Genomic DNA, 21035 nt, shown 5'->3' with positions numbered 1-21035 from the left:
AGCAAGAAATAAGAGATTATGTTCTTAAAAGGACAGACAAATTTTTAAATGAATAGAAATTTTAGAAATAAAAGATACATATGTTAAAACCAAAAACTCAACGGATGGGTTAAAGAGCTAATTAGTCACAGCTTAAGAGTGTCAGTGAGGGTCTTCCCTGGTGGTTCAGTGGTTAAGGATCTGCCTTCCAATGCAGGGGACTCAGGTTCGATCCCTGGTCAGGGAACTAAGATCTCACATGCCAGTAGAGCAGCTAAGTCCACACACAGCAGCTGGAGAGGAGCCCACGTGCCACAACAAAGACCAGGCACAGCCAAAATTTAAAAAAAGAAAAAATTGAGTGTCAGTAAAGTGAAAGAATGAAATAAAATTTTCCAGAATGCAGTACAGAGAGACAGAGAGAAAATATGGAAGAAACATTAAGCAACATGAAAGAAGGGGAAGATCTCACACAACTACTCAGAGTCCTAGTATGAAAGAGCAGAAAGGAGAATAGGCATTATTCAGAAGAAAAGGCTCTGAATTTTCCACAACTAACGAGAAATGAATCCAAGGATTCTTAGGTAACTTGTTCAAAACTGCATACCACCAGCTTAAGAGATGACCTTAAAAACATGCAGAGAGAAATTATTTTCAATGTGTCTTCCTTTCAACACCAATAAACAAATAAGATAAAGACACAGGCAAATAAAAATTAAAACATTTACTACCATAAGATCTACTATAAAAGAATTTCTAAAGGATATACTTTGAGGAAAGGGATATACTAATCACAAAAGGAAAATGTGAGATACAAGAAGGAATGATGAGCTAAGAAATTGGTAAATGAGATCAATTTAAGCAAAACTGTCCACAGAAAATCATTATAATGATTTTAGCTTGTAAAATTTAAAGAAAGAACCAAAATATTGGAAAACAATACCGTGTAAATTGTATATTGGAAAACAATATCATGTAAGATACAAGGATAGGAAAGGAATTTTTATAAAAACTGTCATTATTCAATTATTCACAGATGATACAGTTGTACATATAGAATCTGAAAATTATTCAAATAAGAATTTAGAAAGTCAGATGAATATAAGATAAGTCAACCACATTTCTTTACATCAAAAACAAGTATTTAGGAAGCATAATCTTAAAGTATATATCATCTGAGCATCAAAGAGTAAAAGTAGAAATAAATAACAGTCTATGCAAAACTGTATGGATAATATTATAAAACTTTGAATACTTTAAGAAAATATTTAAATGAAGAGTCATAGCATTCTCTTGGAGAGGAAAAGTCACTAACATAGAGATTCAATACAATTCTGATTAAAATCTGAATAAGATTCTTTGAAGAATTTGTCAACCTGTTTCTAAAATTTATAGAGAAGAGCCAAGGCCCAAGACTAGCTAAAACACACCTGAAGAAAACGAGGACTTGCTTTATCAGATAATAATATTTATTACCAATGTATAGAAATTCATAAAGCATGGTATTACTGAAGGGTTACACAAACTGATTAATGGAATAAAATAGACCAGAAATGGAGCCACACATAAATGGAAACAATATGCAACAGAGATGATTGAAAATAAAGCTATGGGAAAAGATGTATCAGGATGGGGTAGCTTTGCAAATATGTGGGAGGGACTTCCCTGGTTGCAGGGAATGCAGGTTCAATCCCTGGTTGAGGAGCTAAGATCCCACATGCTGCAGAGCAACTAAGCCTGCACACTGCAACTACCCAGCTGGTGCCATCTGGAGCCTACATGCTGCAACTAGAGAAGCCCCCACCCCACAACAAAAGGTCCCGTGTGCCGCAACTAAAACCCAACACACCCAAGTAAATAAATACTTTAAAAATTTGTGGGAGAAGGTAGATTACTCAATGAGACAACTCATTACCCATGTGGATTAAAAATAAAATTGATCCCTAATTCACCCCAAGCACAAGAAGCAGTTCCTGACAAATTAAGACTTAAATATAGCAAGTAAAACTGTATAGCTTTAGAAGAAATTATATATTATCTCCATTATTTTAGATTATGGGTAGATTTCCTAAGTCACAAAAGCACTACCTAAGAGATTAATAAATTCAATTATATTAAAATTAAGAACATATGTTCATCAAAAGACACCAAAAAGAAAATGAAGATATAAGCCACAAACTGAGAGATGATATTTGCAACCTGTAACTGACAAAAGAATATGTAGAATGTATAAAGGATTATAATTCTCTGGGTTAAGATTGAGCACATGTTTTGACTCCTTCCTAAAACTCCTCTAAAACTACAATAAGTGGACATTTAAGACATCAGTTCACAAAAATAGTGAAAAAGTGGGACAATGACAACAAAATTTCAGAAGCTGGAAAGTGTGATAGTTAAGTAACTGACAACAGTTCTGAGAAAGCTGAATCCAAATCTAACAGTGGGAAAACACAAGGCATAATTCAATTTAAAACTGCGGAATTTTCAAAAGGTTCAGAAATTAGTAATATTAGGCTTCCTGAAACTGAATATGGGACAGGACCAAGGCTGAAACAATGATTTGAACGCTGTTAAAAAGCAATTAAAGGGACTCCTCTGGTGGTCCAGTGGTTAAGACTCCATGCTGCAAATGCAGAGTGTACAGGTTTGATCCCTGGCTGGCGGAATTTGGGAACTAGAATCCTGCATAATGCTTGGCTTGAACAAAATAAAAAGAAACAATTAAAACCACTAACTCCCTCCTCTATTCCATGCCATAGGGTGACTACTTGCCCATCTCTGCAAAAGTCAGAAGGCTTATTTTCTGGCAAGGATCTCAGGACTGGGAATTCCAGGCCCAGCTAAGGTCAGGGTACCATACTGAAAACAGGTGAACCTCCATATGCTGAATGCTAAAACCCCCAGCAGCCCTATTTTCCACTAGGTTCTCAAAACACTTGCAGCCAGATACAACTCTCAAGCCAAAGATTGAAAGAGTTCAGAGAGATCTGATCAACCCAAAAGAAAAGACTTATAGATACTGACAGAGTTTGCAACAAATAGTCTAGCCAGACCAGCCTACAGTGATGCCCACCCACAGCTCAAAGCCTTCAGTAAGTCTTTATAGTCTCCTATTCATGAACAGACAATCAAAGATTATAAATATCTGAGGAAAGCCTCAAAGGGAAACACTGAAGATATCTGTGGGTTCTTTTAAATGACTACGTGTGTATGTGCGCGCGCACACGTCTGTGGGTTTGTGAGCATGTCTGAGTGTCTATGGATCCGTGAGGATGTCTGACTGTGTTTGCATAGATGTACATCTGTACGTGTGTCTACGAGTGTATCTGGGTGCACAGATCTATGTGTCTGGATGTGCATGTGTTTGTGTGTGTGTGTAAAACTCAGGGGAGTGCTAAATCTTGGGGCCCCTTCACCCATATGGAGTATGACTGTGCAGTATCTGCCCACAGAACAAAACCTCAGTTGGCATGCAGGATCCAAGAAGCCCTTCAGCTGAGGGATTTTCAGGGGCCTAGGAGCCCCTGCCTTCTTTCCCTAGGGGAGAAGGCAATGGCACCCCACTCCAGTACTCTTGCCTGGAAAATCCCATGGACGGAGGAGCCTGGTAGGCTACAGTCCATGGGGTCGTGAAGAGTCAGACATGATTGAGCGACTTCACTTTCACTTTTCACTTTCATGGATTGGAGAAGGAAATGGCAACCCACGCCAGTGTTCTTGCCTGGAGAATCCCAGGGACGGCAGGGCCTGGTGGGCTGCCATCTATGGGGTCACACAGAGTCAGACACGACTGAAGCAACAGCAGCAGCAGCAGCAGCAGCAGGAGCGCTAGGAGCAGCAAGGTCTCACCCCTAGCCAAGAGAAGCCTCTGCTTTTTAGATCACACAGGGGAAGTGTGGTAGCATCACCACCCCAGCACCTTGCTGCCCGCCATGATGAGGAAGTCCTTTCCAGTATTTGACTTTGCTGGGTGTCCCACCTCTGTAACCCAGCTGCCTTTCATCCTGAATGCCTGCAGAGACATGGGCCCACAACTAACCTGGCAATCTACATTTAGCTGAGGAGAAGGGAGCCTCCAAAGGGAGACCTTGATCTGGAATTCGGGGTGAGACGATAAGATGAGGTGAACCCCAAGATGCAGAGGGACCTAGAGTCTGAACCAAGATCAGGGGAAAAGTCAGGCTAGGAGGAAGAATAGCACAACGTGGATGTCAGGGTCAACCATAATACTGGTGTCAAGATGAGAGCCACAGCAGAATTCACCTCAGGCTGGAGTCAGAGAATGCGATTTTTTTTTTTTTTTTTTTTTGAGAATTCGATTTTTAAAGTAGGTGCCCCTCTGGCCCCATTCTTCTTCTCCTTTAGGGTGCCAGATTCTTCGAGAGTCCTCCCTATCCTAAACACCTGCCTAAGGCAGCCAGCTCCCAGGGCAGCCAACCTGTTCTGAGGCTCCAGGTTCTACCACAGGTCTACTGCTCTGTCGGGGGAGACCCAGATCCTGAGCCCAGGCAGCACACAGTCTGAAAGAAAGAAGACAGAACACCCAGCTCTGCCCTTTAGAAGTCCTAGTCAAGGAAAGGACAGGAATGAGAACATCAGGAAATCACTCTGACTGAGGGCAAATGTCAGGTTCTGAGTCCTTAGATGGAAGAAAGGGTGACTCAAGCAAAGCTGGCCTGGACATCCCTCCAGCATAGGGAAAGGGGTGGAACACCCACCTGGGCTGACCTCAAGAGCTAAATCTAGGTCCAGCAGGATACCAAGACTGGGGTCTCCATGCACCTAGCCATCTCTTCCCCTCTCCCCTTGCCCAGGGCCTGACTCACACTGCACAGCGCCATGTGGATCCTGACGCCCTGCAGAAGATGCTCAAGTGTGCTGTGCAGGACTACAGCTACAAGGGTTCCATACCAAGCCACCCCTACTTCCCTGAGAAATACTGGCTCTGTCCAGAGGAAGGTAGGGCCTCACCACTCATCCATTCAGTGACCCCAACAAAGACCCTACACCTGAACCCAACTTGAATCCTGACCTCCACCCTGGTCCTATCCCCATCCACAACCTGGCTTTCTATTCTTACCTCCCCCATTCTAACTTGAGTCCCAACCATCTGGCCTGACCCTGACCCTGACCCCTGATCCTGGAGGAGGAAATCCAGGCTCTACCTTTTGGGAGTTCCCAGTCTGTGCCAAAGAACTGGAAGAGGCCTTGGTCTTATCCCTAGAGCAAGGGAGGGAGCATTAACCTCCTCCAAACAAATTCCTCCATGTGTATTCTGGGTGCCATCTTTTCCCATCTTCTTGGTGGCCCTGTTCCATCAGTTTCCCCTTCTCTCCTGCATCCTCCTGCCCCCCCCCACACCTCTCTCCCCTCAATCTGGAAGACTTTTCTAATTTTCCTCTGCCTAAAAATGATCTCTTGCTCCTCCCACTAACAGCCAAGATTCTTGAAAATAAGAGTCACTCCTATGCCTTATGAGAAATCATCTTTCTCATTTGGTTAGGTGTTTATTATTTGTCTCCCTATACATTCCAAAAGAGCAGAAAGTCTTGTTTTATTTAGAACTGGGCCCCCTCCATCCAGAATAGCATCAGGCTTCCTAAGTATTTGTTGAATGAATTGATTAATGTTCAATTGAAATTGGGAATCTGCATCTCCGACACTTATATTTAATGTTATTAAAATTGATCTTGTATGGTTCCAGTTAGCTCATCCATGGGACTCTTCAGTCTTTTCCTTATGAGACCTACCCTGTGCATTTCACTCTGACAACTCTCTACTTTGTGAAACTCCTTCCCTCCATCTGTGAAAGGAAGATGTGAAACCCCACGAGCTTCTCTGATGCCTCAATTTCCTGGGTCTCTTGTCTAATCATTCTGGAAACATAGGGTTTCTCGGGGTGCTGATCTGAGCCTTCTTTCATTTCTCTCCTGAGACCATTTAATTTAACCCACAACTTTAATTACTGACAACTCCAAGTCTTTATTTCCAGCCTTGACCTCTCACCAGAATTCCACTCTCCTTTAGCTGATTATGATCAGATTTACCTAAATGGCCCCAAACACTTCAAACTCAGTGTGTCCAACCCTCCACCCGGACCCCTCAGTCCCAACACACTGCCCCACATGCACACACACCTGCTCTTCCTCTATGGCCCCTAGACCTGTGCTCCTAATCTCTCAGGTATGTTCTTTCACTGTTAGTGGGGTGGATCACAGAGGAACTTACAGGACAGACTTAGGTGACTGGGTGGGTGCAGCTTTGGAGGGTTTTTACATGGGGATTTTCATTTATGATAAGTGCCAAAATTTCTATGTAGAGATTGGATTGTAGGATTTCAAAATGAGGTAGGAAGATCAATAGACTAATAGCAATAATAATCACAATAATAATGATGATGATAGTATTCTGTGTGCCAGGCATTGTTCTGTGTTTTACATATAATAACTTATTTAAATCTCACAATAACCCTATGGGGTAGATAGTATTATTAGTCCCATATTAAAAGTAAGGAAACAGAGACAAGATGAAATTAACTAGATCAAGGTCACACACAGTTAATATCTGGCAGAGCTGAAATTAGAACCACAGGAGTCTTTCTGCAGAGTCCATTCTATTAACCATGACATTATTGTCTCCTGGCTTAGGCACTGTGGAAATACAGGAGTAAGATCATGGGGGATTGGAGGAAAGAATAGACTCAAGTGATTTTAAGGAGGCAGAGTAAGCAGACTTTGAGCCTGCATGTGGAAGATGAGAGGGAAGATTTGGAAGGAGGCCCATTTCCAGGGTTTCCACGTTGGCTGATTCAGAGAGGTTGGTGCTAGAATGAAAAGTAACCAGCTCAAAGGACACAGACCCCACTCAGAAGCTTGCTTTAGATGGGATTCAGGCTGCATCTCAGTATCTAAGACAAATGTGGGGCCAGGATGGGCTTTTCTGACCTAAGGGAGATTAGTGGGAGTCCAGCTTTGTGGTAGGGATCAGAGGAGAGACATTTAGGGGCTCCCCAGATCCTAGGATAGGATAAGGAGTAATCCTAGGGAAAAAAAAAAAGAATAAGGAGTAATCCTATCTTATATATCTCCACCCCTGTGATCAAGCAGACAGATGCAACCCAAACTACCTGTGTGGCAACCCAAACTACCTGTGCAGTAACCAGTATAACACATGGAGGATGGGACCTTACAACTGCTGGAACAAATGTACCACATACCTTCCCCGGCTGCCTAAGGTACCAACTGTGCCCAACAAAGATGCCTGGGGTCTGGGATGGCACCCCCACCATCTGCCTCCCAAATCACAGGGTCTGACATTTCACCATTAGTTTCTCATCCCTTTCCCACCAAGGTTCCACGGCCTTTTCCCACTTGTGAGACTAGCTAGGTTTATATTCTCTAGGAAACAAGGGAGCTCAGGAGTGAAGCTGTGCCAGGCCCCTGCATCCCAATCTCTAGGAACTGGGTCTCCAGGGTCCCAATCTCTGGGTAGGCTGTGTGGAGACAGGGGCTGGTGCAAACTCCTTGATGTGCTACCTTCCTGAAGCTTGCCACCTGGCCCCTCTCTAGTGGTCTGGCCAAGGAGTCAGTGATAGGCTGAGTCTACTTGCTCCTCTCTCCCCTCCTTTGTGATGATAACAAGGACAAAAGGAGGCAAAATAAGGCTATCCAGAGACAGACCAGATAGATTCAGGACAGTCTTCCAAGGAGATAGGAAAGAGTCCGGACATGACCTCAGGCATCAAGAAAGAAGGAATATGAGAGGATTGCAGGCTAGAATAGGGGCTCTTAGCTATAGGTTGATGGTTGACCTCAGGTTAACTGAACCCTTCTGAATTAGAACTTCCTCAAGAATCAGAATTTTTCACAAGGTCCCCAAATGATTCTGATGGACAGGCAACAATGCAATATTTAAAAACTCCTTTTAGAGAGACACGGAGACACAGAGACGGCTAGATAAGGAGGGGTCAAATCAAAGGCAAACGCTGAGACAGGGATGGCAGGGACCCAGGTCCAGACCGGGTCCACCTACAGCTCCACTTCCCCCACCTTTCCCAGGGAGGCGGAGTGAACTGCGTTGCCTGGCGACAACCCCAAACACTCAGAGCTTTGGAGAGTAGAAGGCGCGGCCTGGGACTAGTCGGGGTGTTCTGGGAGAACCCACCAAGGGAGGAATTCTTCCGGGTCAGAACTTGAGGTAGCGTTTGTGCCACTTACAGGAGGCCGGGATGGAGACAGTGGTTCGAGGAATGCCCTTGGTGTATCCTCCTAAGCCGGAGCGACTCAATGCCTACGGTAACAGAGGGAGGGAAAGTGGAGGGAGAAGGGTAGACCAGAAGGCCGGAGGGATGGAGACTCGAGATATGGAACAAATGTTGAGGACCCTGAAGAGGTTGTAACCTTATCTCGGCTTGTGTCTCCATCTCTTCCTGTCTCTGACCTCCTCTCTGGCCGTTCCTGTGACTCTGTGTCTGGGTCTCCCGGGCTCGGGGCTCGCGGGCGCAGAGCGCGAGGTAGTGGTGAACATGCTGAACTCGCTGTCACGAAACCAGCCGCTGCCGCAGATCACGCCCCGCTGCGGGTGTGTGGACCCGCTGCCGGGCCGCCTGCCCTTTCAGGGATATGAGAGCGCTTGCTCGGGCCGCCACTATTGTCTGCGTGGGATGGACTACTGTGTCTCCGGGCCACCCTGCACTGAACGCCGCCTGCGGCCTTTATGCACAGAGCTACCTACTGTAAGGTTCGCAGGGCCGCGCTGTCGGCGGGCCCCGCCCCCAAACAAGCCCCGCCCCCAGAGCCCAGCCCCACCACGCCACCTCCCCTGCGGGCTCAGCATCCCGCGCCACTTCTAGCTCTGCTCGGCCTCTGTGCCAGACCCCACTCCGCCTCCAACCCGCGCGGTCCCCTTACTGGGCGCCTCCCTGTCCCTTCCTCGGGCCTCATGGCCTGAGCAGACTGCTGAGGCGAGAGACCTGCACAAACTGGGCTCAAGGTCCACCTGACTCTTGTTTGTCTTCTGGAGGCTCCGCCGGAGAGCTTCTTGGAGGAACAAACCCCGCGCACCAATTTCATCCCGTTCCCTCGCTCGCAGGCCCGGCCCCCTACCTGGCCACCAGGCCGTGGAGACGCAGGTTCTAGCTTGCGGAGAGCCACGTGTCCTCAGAATAGTGTCCCCTATTCCTGGGCCTCGTGGTTGGTACATCGGCAGGGTTATCGTTGGGTTCTAAGAGGGCGAGGAAATGGTGACTGCGTGGGTAACAGAAGGGTCCTGGCCTCCTCGGAGCCCAGCACCACCTCCGGAGATAGACAGCCTCGCGTGTTATTGTGGAGGAAACTGAGGCTCGGGCACTCAGCAAAAGCTCAGATTGCCATCTATCTCCCTGCACTTGGCTTTAGATAAGGCGGGCTGAGCCTGGGAGAACTCCAACATCCGCGTCTGCCTAGAGAGCTGCGAAAGGGGGAGAGGGTCCTGAACTCTGTCCCTAACACTGTGGGGATACCCCGTCCCTCCCCAGGCTGGGAGAGCCTGATATATTGAGCGAAACTGGGTTTTATCACTCACAAGGGTGTGGAAGAAGGAGAAAGTGCTTAAGCCTTTCTCGACAAGCTTATCGCCTTGTCGATAAGCGAGGATCCAGGATCCTCAATGACTGGACCTCCAACCCTCCCCAGAGTACAGCCTTCTCCGTGGCCCAGCCTGGGCGGCAGAAACCAGGCCTTGTGGGGAGAGGGACTTCCAGGTGTCTTCCCGGAGGCAATACTTCGAGGAGATCTTGAAGGGCCAGGAGGCTGGAGGGGAGGATCTCCTAGCCGGAGGACAGACACCTGAAACGCGGCTCAGGGTCTTGGTCTGGGCTGGGGTGTGGAGAGAAATCAAAAGGCCTTCCTGCCCACCGTTTCTTCCTTCAGGAGTGTGTCTCCCTGCGAGCACCGATCCGGAATGCAATGTGCTGTTATAACTCCCCAGCCGTCGTACTACCCCTGTCCGAACCTTAGGTAAGTCTTGCGCACACACATGCAAATTCGCACCCACAAAAGAAGCTGTAACCTTGAGTGGCGGGGCACCCAGGGACTAGCTGGGGTAAGAACTGTTCGCTGTAATGCACCGACGGGACGATGACACAAGGGGGCGCTAGTGCCATGGGGATGTCAAACTGGCAACTAAACGAGAGCCCCAGGAGAGGGCATGGAGATTGGCATTGAAGAGTTACAGGTTGGCAGTGGGGCTTAGAGTCAAGAGATCAGGGTGTTAGGTTCAGGGCTTGAATTAAAGGGTTCAGTTCAGTCGCTCAGTTGTGTCCGACTCTTTGCGACCCCATGGACTGTAGCATGCCAGGCTTCCCTGTCCATCACCAACTTCCAGAGTTTGCTCAAACTCATGTCTATCAATCCGGTGATGCCAGCCAACCATCTCATCCTCTGTCATCCCCCTCTCCTGCCTTCAATCTCGCCCAGCATCAGGGTCTTTTCCAATGAGTCAGTTCTTCCCAAAGTATTGGAGTTTCAGCTTCAGCATCAGTCCTTCCAGTGAATATTCAGGACTGATTTCCTTTAGGATTGGCTGTTTGATCTCCTTGCAGTCAAGGGACTCTCAAGAGTCTTCTCCAACACCACAGTTCAAAAACATCAATTGATGTTTTTGAATTAAAGGGTAGGAAGTCAATGTTAGGGAGTGGGTATTGGGAATCAAAAATTTAACAGTAGTACCTGAGGTCAAGAGGTCAATGTTGGAGCCTAGGGTCAGTATTAGGGCAAAATGTTGGGATAAGATTAACATTGAGAATTGGAGTCAGATATATGAGGGTCCAAAAGGGCTGACCCATCTCTCCCCACAGATGGGACACAAGTCACTTCAAGAAGACCGGTGGTTCCCAGAGAAACAACTATGTTGTCCACCCTGAATTTGTGTCTGAGACCTATCCTGACTACCACTGCTGGTAGAAGCCGGGGCTGGCCAGGCCAAGGGGGCTGAACAATAAATAAATTCTTCACCCTAAAGGCTGCCTGCAGTGTCCTCACCCAGCAGGGCTGGCATGAGGAGTCAGTCACTCAGGCCTCTGCCACGCCTCGTCAGCGGAGATGCAGTTTCTCAAAGTCATCCTGCACTGAGCCCTCCCCACCCCATCATCTCAGTAGTTTCCATGGGTGGCACTGAGTGCCCTCCTGACACATAACAGTAGCTTATGAGGGGCATGTCCTCCTCCTTTCCATTCCAGAGCCCAAACTAATGGGCCCACCTAGCCACTCAGGAGGTCCCATTCACCTCCCATCCCAGGAGGGCACAACTGACATTTCCCCAATATCCTCCAACCTAGATGTCCCATCACCCCCATATCTCAGTGGACCAGAATCCTCCATCCTGCAGTCAGAGCCATGTCCCTTACTCAATCTCTTAATCTCTGTCCCCAGAGTCTCCATCACAGCCACCCTAAAGTCTATACAGAACCCCTTACTGCCCTCCCCGACCCAAGTCCAAGGGGTGGGTTCCAGAACAATTTTGGAAGATTTCGTGACCAAGAAATCTTGGCCCAACAAGGCCCTGTTTCTCTGTCCCTCAAGAAGCAAGGTTTGGGGTGTTCTGGAGTCTCTAGGGTCTTTGGTATTTTTTCACCCCATTCCTCCTGGGTGCAGGTGTATGCTGGGGCACACCCACCTCCTCACAGCACAGGCACTTATAATGGCTGTCACCAAGGGAAGTGATTGGGGGAAGACTTTGCAAAATACCGAGCAGAATCTGGTCTTCTCAGTCCCTAACCTCAGACATTGCTGGTCTGATCCGGTGGGAACTGATAGGTCAGGCCTCCCGGATGATGGAACAAGGCTACATTCCGTGGGGTCCTTGATTGGATCCAACCTGTATTGAACCGCTGGGATCTTCCCAGAATCCCCCTACCCTTTTTACACATGGGAAAAGAGCTGATGAGAGCGTTATACCAAGACGGCCTCAACCTGCCCAAACTGGAGGAAAAAGAATCCCGAGAGCCAGCTCTGCCCCATTACCCTGAGGCTCGCGCCTTCTCTTACACATCCCAAATTTAGCCTTGGAGGTGTGACAATCCTAACATTCGGCAGCTGCACTTTCCTCCAGAACTACACTTCCCAGCAGGCCCGGGGCAGAGCCCCCCCGCCCCAGCGTGTGGCTGAGCAACAGTTCACCAGGGGCGGGCCTGCAGGCGAGTGGGGCGGGGACTAGGGGGGGCGGGGAAGGGGGTGGTGAGCCGGGAAGCACCAGGCAGGCTGGCCTGAGCTGCCCCGAGCTGCCCCGAGCTGGGCAAAGAGCAGAGAGGGGAAGGTAGGGTCTAAGGGGCGTGGCCTCTAGTCCGCGTGACAATGTGGGAGGATGGTCCGACGCCAGCGGTGGAGCTGGACTTCGAGACTAGGCGAGTCCGAATGACCGGGGCGTGGCCGAGCAGCCAGGGGGCGGGGCCTGAGGACGGCCTCAGCAGTCCCCAGCGAGGCAGCGCCCCGAGTCGCACCGTAGCAGCTCAACTTCTGCGAGCTTGGAGGGGATCTGCGGTAGCCTCCCTTCACCCCCACTTCTGGGGTCACTGCCGTGAGTGAGCCCCGCGGGAAGACCTTGGGTGGAGGGTGCTGGGGGAGAGTATTTCCTGCACTTTCTCTCCTACAGATGAGTAGGTGGGGTGAACCTGGACACCTGAGCTCCTTTTGGGGCCGCGGTCACCAGCCGGCGACCTCAGTCTGTCCCTTCGGACATTATAGCTGCAGCATTGGCAGTGGGTGTAGGGTATTCCAGGCTGTAGGCTCAGTCACTCGATACCCCCGGATCCCTTCGCTGCGCAGGACGGGTAGACGGGCCGGGATCGAGTTGCCTTTGACATTTCCACCCCCACCCTACCCCTGGGAATTGTGTTGGACAAACAACTCAACGTGGAATGGCCTCCCCTCAGTTGGGTTGGGCCTGACCCTCCCCGTTAGAGCCAGCTAGAGGCCGGAAGCCAAGACTGAGGTTGACCATCAAGTGGGGAGAGGCTTGGCTAGGGCAAACCCCCACCTACCAGTCTTAGCCTGTGGTTGGCCAGATGGCGGAGGCGGCAGATTACAGGGGTCTCCAGAGCCACCGTTAACACCGGAACCACAGTCCCTGTACCAGATGCCGTTAAAATTGCCACTTCCCACCCCCAAGAAGCCTTTCTGGAGCCAGCAGCAGCACCAGCCCTTGGGAGGACAGGCCTCATCATGCCCACATCCACCCAATGGAAGCCTGTCCCACCCCTTTGGCCACAAAGCTCCTTTCCTCTACTGCATTCAGATAGCCAGTCGTTATCTCCCATTCCTAAAACTTACCCTGTAGGGGTTAAACTGGAATTTTGGACTCAGGAAATCTTGCTACCTGCGTGACTTCAAACAAGTTCCTTTTTCTGTTTGGGCCACTATTTCCTCATCTGTAAAGTGGCACTGCTGCTGTGCCCCCCTGTTCAGCATTATTGTTAGGGTTGGATGCCATGGTGGCATTAAGGAGACCAGCACAGGGCCTGTGGGTTTTTGTCCTTCACCAAAGAACCTCAGAACTGTAGTAAGTAAAGATTCTTAGAACCTAAGTGTTTGAAAAGGCTTTTGAGGACACCTTGGTGGCCTCTCCATGCCTCCAGGGGTCAGTAGATGGGTTGGCTTAATATGAACGTTTTGAGGATGAGCTATCTCTCTTATATTAGATACAGACTCTTTCTCCCTAAATGCCCAGAAGGCACCTTGGTTGTCTTGAATGAATTTTGGCAGCCTGGTCCCCCAAAGCCTGCTTTGGGTCTTGCTTAGCTTAAGGGCTTAAGGGTGTCCATGGTGGCTCAGATGGTAAAGAATCTGCCTGCAATGAACCCAGGGTTCGATCCCTGGGTTGGAAAGATCACCTGGAGGCGGGCATGGCAACCCACTCCAGTATTCTTGCCTGGAGAATTCTATGGACAGAGGAGCCTGGTGGGCTACAGTCCATGGGGTCACAAAGAGTCAGACATGACTGAGCGACTAACACTAGCTTAAGGGCATCAGCTAAAGGCTACTGCCTACACTTTCCAGGACTTTTCTAACCTATGCCTACAGGAAGGGAATCCATAGTCAGGTGGGGGAATTTTGAAGGCTTAATCGTGTAGGATGAGAGGAGGGGAGTAAGAGGCTGTTCTAGACCAGCTGGAACTAACCAATTTCGAGAGTTAGGGAAAGGAGCTCAGAGAATAAGGCCCCGAGATAGAACCTCACTGGTAGGGGGTGGGGGAGGATATTGTTGGGAGCTGTATATTGACATCTGGGATCAAACTTCTGATTTGCACCTGGCATTCTTGATAATGTCTTTGGGGGAGGGGGGGAGGTGAGAACCCTGAGCAGTTCTGGAAAGTCTTTGGAAGTCTCTGGGGACTTGGAAACAGACACTGGCATCTGGGAGGAGTCTAATTACTGTTTGTCAGTCTCCTCTTTCCTCCCCACCGCCCCCCTAACCTCCAGCTGGAGCAGGTGGGCAGCTGGCGGGCTGGCAGTGTATATATCTGTGTATGCACCTGGTTGGTGCCATTTCTTTGTTGGACTCTGCCCTGAGGGCTGGGACAAGGGTCAGTAGCCTTGAACAGCAGGTTGGGACACACCTCCACCCAAGTTTGTGTTTCTCTGCAGTCATATCTGAGTTTTTAGCATACAGTATGCATAAGTGTATGTGTGCAGTAGTGGGTGTTTGACTGCCAGAGAGCTGGGGGTGGGGAAAAGAAATTGACCCAAGATGGGTGGGTGAAATTTCCTAAAGCAGGTGGCCTGAAGGATTTAGGTTAAGGAAGGAATGAGATTGGTAGTCATAGGATAGACCTGGGTGGAAATGGAATCAGAAGGACAGGTGAGACCGTGTATGCCTTGAGCCTCAATTTGCAAAGCTTAGTCTTCTGAACATCATGGGGGTCTTGAGCAGCTCCCTGAACTAGGGAGAGATGTAATCTGATAAGTGCTTTAGAAAGATCAGGTTAGTATCTGGGAGCAGAAGGCCTTGGGGGAAAAAGAAGTTGAAATCAGGGAGGCCTATTGAGGAAGTGTTGCAATGGTACAGGAGAGAAATAACAGTGCTCTCACTAGGATAGGAGCAAACAGGACAGTGGGACAGTGCTGGAGACAAAGCCAGGAGGTAACCGGCCCACAGATGTGGGTGCTGGGAGCAAAGCAGGAAGGTGGGCAGGCACAGGGACTCGGTGGTCCTGATGGCTGAGAGCAGAGGGGAGTTTGAGAGCAAAGAGAGGGAGATGTGAGAAGCCACCAAGCCCTCATACTAGGCTCCTGACCCTTTCCTAATGTCCAAAACCCACCCTGCCCCCCGCCCCCAAACCAGGCCCTAGGACTGAGTCTGGCTTCAAGTATCTTGTCTAATCTCCAGATTTAACATGGCTTCTGACTCAAGATTAAATTCCATGTCTGAGCTGTTCCCCTTCCTTTGTCCTCTCCCCCTCCTGCATAGGGAAACCAGCCTACCACTGTGTTAAAGGTCTCAAGGACCTCACAGGCTGGGAAACTAGGCCTTCTCCAGATCCTTCCCCTTCTCATCATCCTGAGCAGCCCCCATGTGTGATCCAGGGAGGCCTGAGTAATTCTGTGATCCTGGACAGCTCCCTGACTCTGTCTGGGTTTGTTCCTCCACCAGGAAAATGGAGATGCATGTCATCTGCCCCTCCCCTTTCAGAAAGTGAAAGTGTTAGTCACTCAGTCATGTCCCACTCTTTGAGACCCCATGGACTGTAGCCAGCCAGGCTCTTCTGTCCATGGAATTTTCCAGGCAAGAATACTGGAGTGGGTTGCCATTCCCTTCTCCAGGGGACTTTCCCAACCTAGGGATCAAGCCCCAGTCTCCTGCGTTGCAGGCAGATTCTTTACCTTCTGAGCTACCTCCCCTTTCAGAGTCCTGACTAATTTTGGCAAGCAGGGTGCCCATGAGAAGGGGTAGGTAAGGTGCAGACAGAACATCCTGGTAAGAGTAAATCCTGACGTCCCAGTATACAACTGCCCAAAATACACACTTGTCTTACAGAACCAAATGTAAATACTATGGAATGAGAAGGCTCAGTTCCACCTCTCTCTTCCCTTTCCTGAATCAGGCCGGCCAGGTTCAGATTGGCTTTGTCGGGTGGCCCCCCTGCCCGCTCCTTCCTTAACTGGGGGCTGATGCCCCAGAATTCTCAGGAGAATTCCCAGGCCTACCCCCGCCGCCGCTCTGGGAGCCACACAGGTCGTAAGACTCCTGAGACCCTCGCAGCCGCAACCATGTACACCTTCTTGCCTGACAACTTTTCCCCTACCAAGCCCAAGCCGTCCAAAGAGCTGAAGCCGCTGCTGGGCTCCGCAGTGCTGGGGCTGCTGCTGGTGTTGGCCGCGGTGGTGGCCTGGTGCTACTACAGCGCCTCTCTACGAAAGGCGGAACGCCTGCGCGCGGAGCTGCTGGACCTCAACCGTGGTGGCTTCTCGATTCGCAACCAGAAGGGCGAGCAGGTGTTCCGCCTGGCCTTCCGCTCGGGCGTCCTGGACCTGGATTCCTGCAGCCGCGACGGCGCCCTGCTTGGCTGCTCTCGCACAGCGGATGGGCGCCCGCTGCACTTCTTCATCCAGACCGTGCGACCCAAGGACACAGTCATGTGCTACCGCGTGCGCTGGGAGGAGGCGGCTCCAGGGCGCGCGGTGGAGCACGCCATGTTCCTGGGCGATGCTGGGGCGCACTGGTACGGCGGCGCCGAGATGAAGACCCAGCACTGGCCCATCCGCCTGGACGGCCAGCAGGAGCCGCAGCCCTTCGTCACCAGCGACGTCTACTCCTCCGATGCCGCCTTTGGCGGCATCCTCGAGCGCTACTGGCTGTCGTCGCGCGCGGCAGCCATCAAGGTCAACGACTCGGTGCCCTTCCACCTGGGCTGGAACAGCACGGAGCGCTCTCTGCGACTGCAGGCGCGCTACCACGACACGCCCTACAAGCCGCCAGCCGGCCGAGCCGCTGCACCCGAGCTCAGTTACCGCGTGTGCGTCGGCTCGGACGTCACCTCCATCCACAAGTACATGGTGCGGCGCTATTTCAACAAGCCGTCGAGGGTCCCAGCACCCGAGGCCTTCCGGGACCCCATCTGGTCCACATGGGTGCTGTACGGGCGCGCGGTGGACCAGGACAAGGTGCAGCGTTTCGCCCAACAGATCCGCCAGCACCGCTTCAACAGCAGCCACCTGGAAATCGACGACATGTACACTCCTGCCTACGGCGACTTCGACTTCGACGAGGCCAAGTTTCCTAACGCTAGCGACATGTTCCGCCGCCTGCGCGACGCCGGCTTTCGCGTCACGCTTTGGGTGCACCCGTTTGTCAACTACAATTCTTCCCGCTTTGGCGAGGGCGTGGAGCGGGAGCTGTTTGTGCGCGAACCCACCGGCCGGCTGCCGGCTCTCGTGCGCTGGTGGAATGGCATCGGCGCAGTGCTCGACTTCACGCGCCCCGAGGCCCGCGACTGGTTCCAAGGACACCTAAGGCGACTGCGCTCACGCTACTCCGTGGCCTCCTTCAAGTTTGACGCTGGCGAAGTCAGCTATTTGCCCCGGGACTTCAGCACCTACAGGCCGCTGTCTGATCCCAACATCTGGAGCCGGCGCTACACGGAGATGGCGCTGCCCTTCTTCTCGCTGGCCGAAGTCCGCGTGGGCTACCAGTCCCAGAACATATCGTGCTTTTTCCGCCTGGTGGACCGTGACTCGGTGTGGGGCTACGATCTGGGGCTGCGCTCGCTCATCCCCGCGGTGCTCACGGTCAGCATGCTGGGCTACCCCTTCATCCTGCCCGATATGGTGGGTGGCAACGCTGTATCTGAGCGCTCAACCAGCGGCGGCGACGTGCCCGAGCGCGAGCTGTACGTGCGCTGGCTGGAAGTGGCCGCCTTCATGCCAGCTATGCAGTTCTCCGTTCCGCCCTGGCGGTACGACGCTGAAGTGGTGGCCATTGCGCACAAGTTCACGGCGCTGAGGGCCTCGCTCGTGGCGCCACTGTTGTTGGAACTGGCGGGTGAGGTCACTGACACGGGCGACCCCATCGTGCGCCCCCTCTGGTGGATCGCGCCCGGCGATGAGACGGCGCACCGCATCGACTCACAGTTTCTTATCGGAGACACGCTGCTCGTGGCACCCGTACTGGAGCCGGGCAAGCAGGAGCGGGACGTCTACCTGCCTGCAGGCAAGTGGCGCAGCTATAAAGGTGAGCTTTTTGACAAGACACCAGTGCTGCTCACGGATTACCCCGTTGACCTGGACGAGATCGCTTACTTCATCTGGGTATCCTGACCCAGCCCAGGGCCCAGAAACCTGGCAGCCCTAACCCTAGTCTTCATGTAGGCCTTTAACCCTCAAAATCACAACCGCACCGTCTATCCCACAGGAAGTCCCCAACTTTATACCACCCACTAAGTGGGTAATTGACCTAAATGTGCTGGAACCGGCTCCTGTAGGGCGGGGGAGAAGACACTGAAGCACCACCCGCCCCCCAACTCCAGTGCACAATGGTTACAGCCCTCCTCTCCACAGGCACTCCAGTCTACAGAAACTCCTTCCCTTGGGTGGGGGCAAGAGAGCTCAGAGGAAAAAAATCAGTTTTCTTCCTGTAAAACACAGTTGGGTTTTAAACGCACAGAGAAGGGGACTTCCTGAGGTGGTCCGGTGGTTAGGACTCCATCTTTCCACTGCAGGGGGCTGGAGTTCAGTCCCTAATAGGGGAACTAAGATCCTGCATACCACAGTGGCATGGCCAAAACAAAAAGAGAAAAGCACAGAAAGAAGCCTCACCTTCCATCTTTGTCCTTCTGAAGTGGTGACTTGGTCCTCTTGTGGTGACTTGGTCCTCTTGAAGGTCCCAAAATAGCCTCCTGCCACACTTAGAAAGGGCACATTCTTGGTGTTGGAAAGTGCCAGGCCCTGAGTTCTCAGCACTTGCCTGACCTGTGGCTGACCTGGTCCCACCCAGCTGGCGACAAGGGATGGAGGTACTTGGCCAACTGACAAGGAGGCAAGTGGTCCCCTCCCAAAGGCCGGGAGGACAGAGCCATTGTCATTGTCCCTCATTTGTGAAGAGACTCCTGACCCCATCCTTAGGCATCTGTGTACACACGTGGTTCAGCCCTGGGCCAGGGCCACTCCCTGATGGGCAAAGACTCGCAAGGCCATGCAGGCCAGACTTGGTGCCTTAACTCAAGAACCTGTGTGTGTGTGTTCTGTGTGTATGTGTGTGTGTGTGTGTGTGTGAGAGAGAGGCACCACGGGTCCCTGGATCTATGGAATTAACACAATACCTCTGAGGCTGCATAAGCCTGGAGGGAGGGGGCAGGGAGCAAACTTGAGGTTTTGACTTTCAACCTGGTCCCTTCCTAGGTGATGTCCCTGGGACTCTAGTAGAAAATAAACAGCCCTGTCTAGATTTCTCAGCTGCCTCACTCCCTATACACATGGCAGAGGTGTGGCTTAAAAGGGAGGCACGTTAGGGAATTCCCTGGTGGTCCAGTGGTTAGGACTGCATGCTTCCACCACAGTGAGTGCAGGTTTGATCCCCAGGCCAGTAATCCCACAAGCTGAGTGGGAAAATAGGGGGGGAAAGACTCCCCCCCCAAGAAAAAACAAAACAAAAAACCAGGGAAGTGGGGAAAGGATGTTTTTATTTTGGTGGTGGTGTGCTTCAGCACACAAACTACCGCACACAGCGACACCCACAAATATACACACAGGGTAAGATTTTTCATTCTAGTTATTTTTCTTTGCTAAGAAGAGCAGCCAGAGAGTTTTTTCTGCTTTTGCAGCTGAGTCTGGGCAAGGAGTGGCTTGCCAGCAGTGGGGAGGTGGGAAATAGGGCAGGGTTCAGCTTCCCTTAACAACTCTGACAGCAGAATCAGCCCCTCACCCCCTAGAGAATGTATCTCTTTGCCCACTCCACTACCCCCTCAATTTTCTTTGTGAAGAATGCTAGTGAAACTTTAGGAGCATTCACCCCTGATTCCACCACTCATCTAGAAACTGCGTGGCCTTGAGTAAGCTGCTTAACCTCTCTGAGCCTCAGTTCTTCATCTATAAAATGGTGATAATAATGCCTACCTCCCAGGTTGTTGTGGGAATTATAAGCACAGATGTATGTAAAGTGCCTGGCACAAGTAGGTGCTCAATAAAAGCTATTATAATTTTTTTTTTTCTTGCTTAAAAACAACATGGACTTTTTTCCAGGCTCAAGGTCCCAGCCCAGCTGGCTCGCTCTAAGCCTGCATGTGATACCCTCTTTCCAAACCCCTACACACAGCACTCAGCTGAGCTCTGAGTTTGTGACCTGGGGGACACTGTGGTCCAGGAGAAAGGCGAGAAAAGAGACATCTGAAGTGGAATGTCAGGAGCCAGGAGTCCCCAGGAGATGGGGAGTGCATGGAATTAGCTTCCCTCTCTTTTTGGTCAAGAGCATTTACCAGTCAGTATTCAGTGATGAGCCTTCCTAGGTCCTGGTGCCCAGCGATGGGATATGTGTGGAGTGACTGTAGAAGGAAGACAACTAAGCTGGGTCCTGGGAAGTTCCCTGAATGGCTGGAGAGCATGACTCACATTTAAATGGCCCTCCACTTCAGACTATGCAGTCTGAAGCAGTTGACCTAACCTCTCAAGCATCAGTCTTTTTATCTTTAAAATAGAATTTCTAGGACTCATTGAGATGTGTCTGTAAAGTACTTATGCAAAAATTGGCAAGAAGTAAGTGTTTAGTAAATGGTAACTCCTATTAATTCTTAATTGTAGACAAGGACTGAAGAAAACTGCCTAAAACTTGTGCTGTATCCTACTGGGTAGCCTTTAGTCACATATCACTTCTTAAATTTAATTTTTAAATAAATGTAATTAAAAATCCAGTTCTTCAGGCACGCTAGCCACATTTCAAGTATTCAAAAGCCATGTGTGACTAGTGGCTCACATGTTGGACAGTTCAGATTACAGAACATATTAGAATAAAGTTCTACAGCCCAGGACCAAGCAAGTGTGTGCTGAGGTGGCATGGGAAGGTGGGGGTGGGTAAAGTAATCTGGAGGGCCCAAG

General features: G+C 50.6%; 1 protein-coding gene across 7 annotated transcripts in view; it reads left to right on the top strand.

Moving 5' to 3' along the window:
* Nucleotides 1-21035, top strand: part of MYORG (myogenesis regulating glycosidase) — a 39319-nt gene that overhangs the window by 3498 nt on the left and 14786 nt on the right. Inside the window, exons 2-7 of one of the 7 annotated variants that reach the window (XM_019966422.2) lie at nucleotides 4794-4938; nucleotides 7083-7213; nucleotides 8198-8273; nucleotides 8484-8718; nucleotides 9888-9974; nucleotides 16055-18180. In XM_019966422.2, the coding sequence (XP_019821981.2) occupies nucleotides 4794-4938; nucleotides 7083-7213; nucleotides 8198-8273; nucleotides 8484-8718; nucleotides 9888-9974; nucleotides 16055-18180 (2800 nt within the window). Of the gene's footprint in view, nucleotides 1-4793; nucleotides 4939-7082; nucleotides 7214-7906; nucleotides 8274-8483; nucleotides 8719-9887; nucleotides 9975-10813; nucleotides 10977-16054; nucleotides 20855-21035 lie in introns of those variants that run through there. The other 6 variants (XM_019966421.2, XM_070795009.1, XM_019966429.2 and 3 more) reach the window with 6 other exon arrangements.

Source organism: Bos indicus, chromosome 8, assembly GCF_029378745.1.
Source record: "Bos indicus isolate NIAB-ARS_2022 breed Sahiwal x Tharparkar chromosome 8, NIAB-ARS_B.indTharparkar_mat_pri_1.0, whole genome shotgun sequence".
NCBI classification, from domain to species: Eukaryota; Metazoa; Chordata; class Mammalia; order Artiodactyla; family Bovidae; genus Bos; species Bos indicus.
The sequence above is the reverse complement of the archived record's forward strand: the minus strand, read 5'-3'. Positions and strand labels throughout refer to the sequence as shown.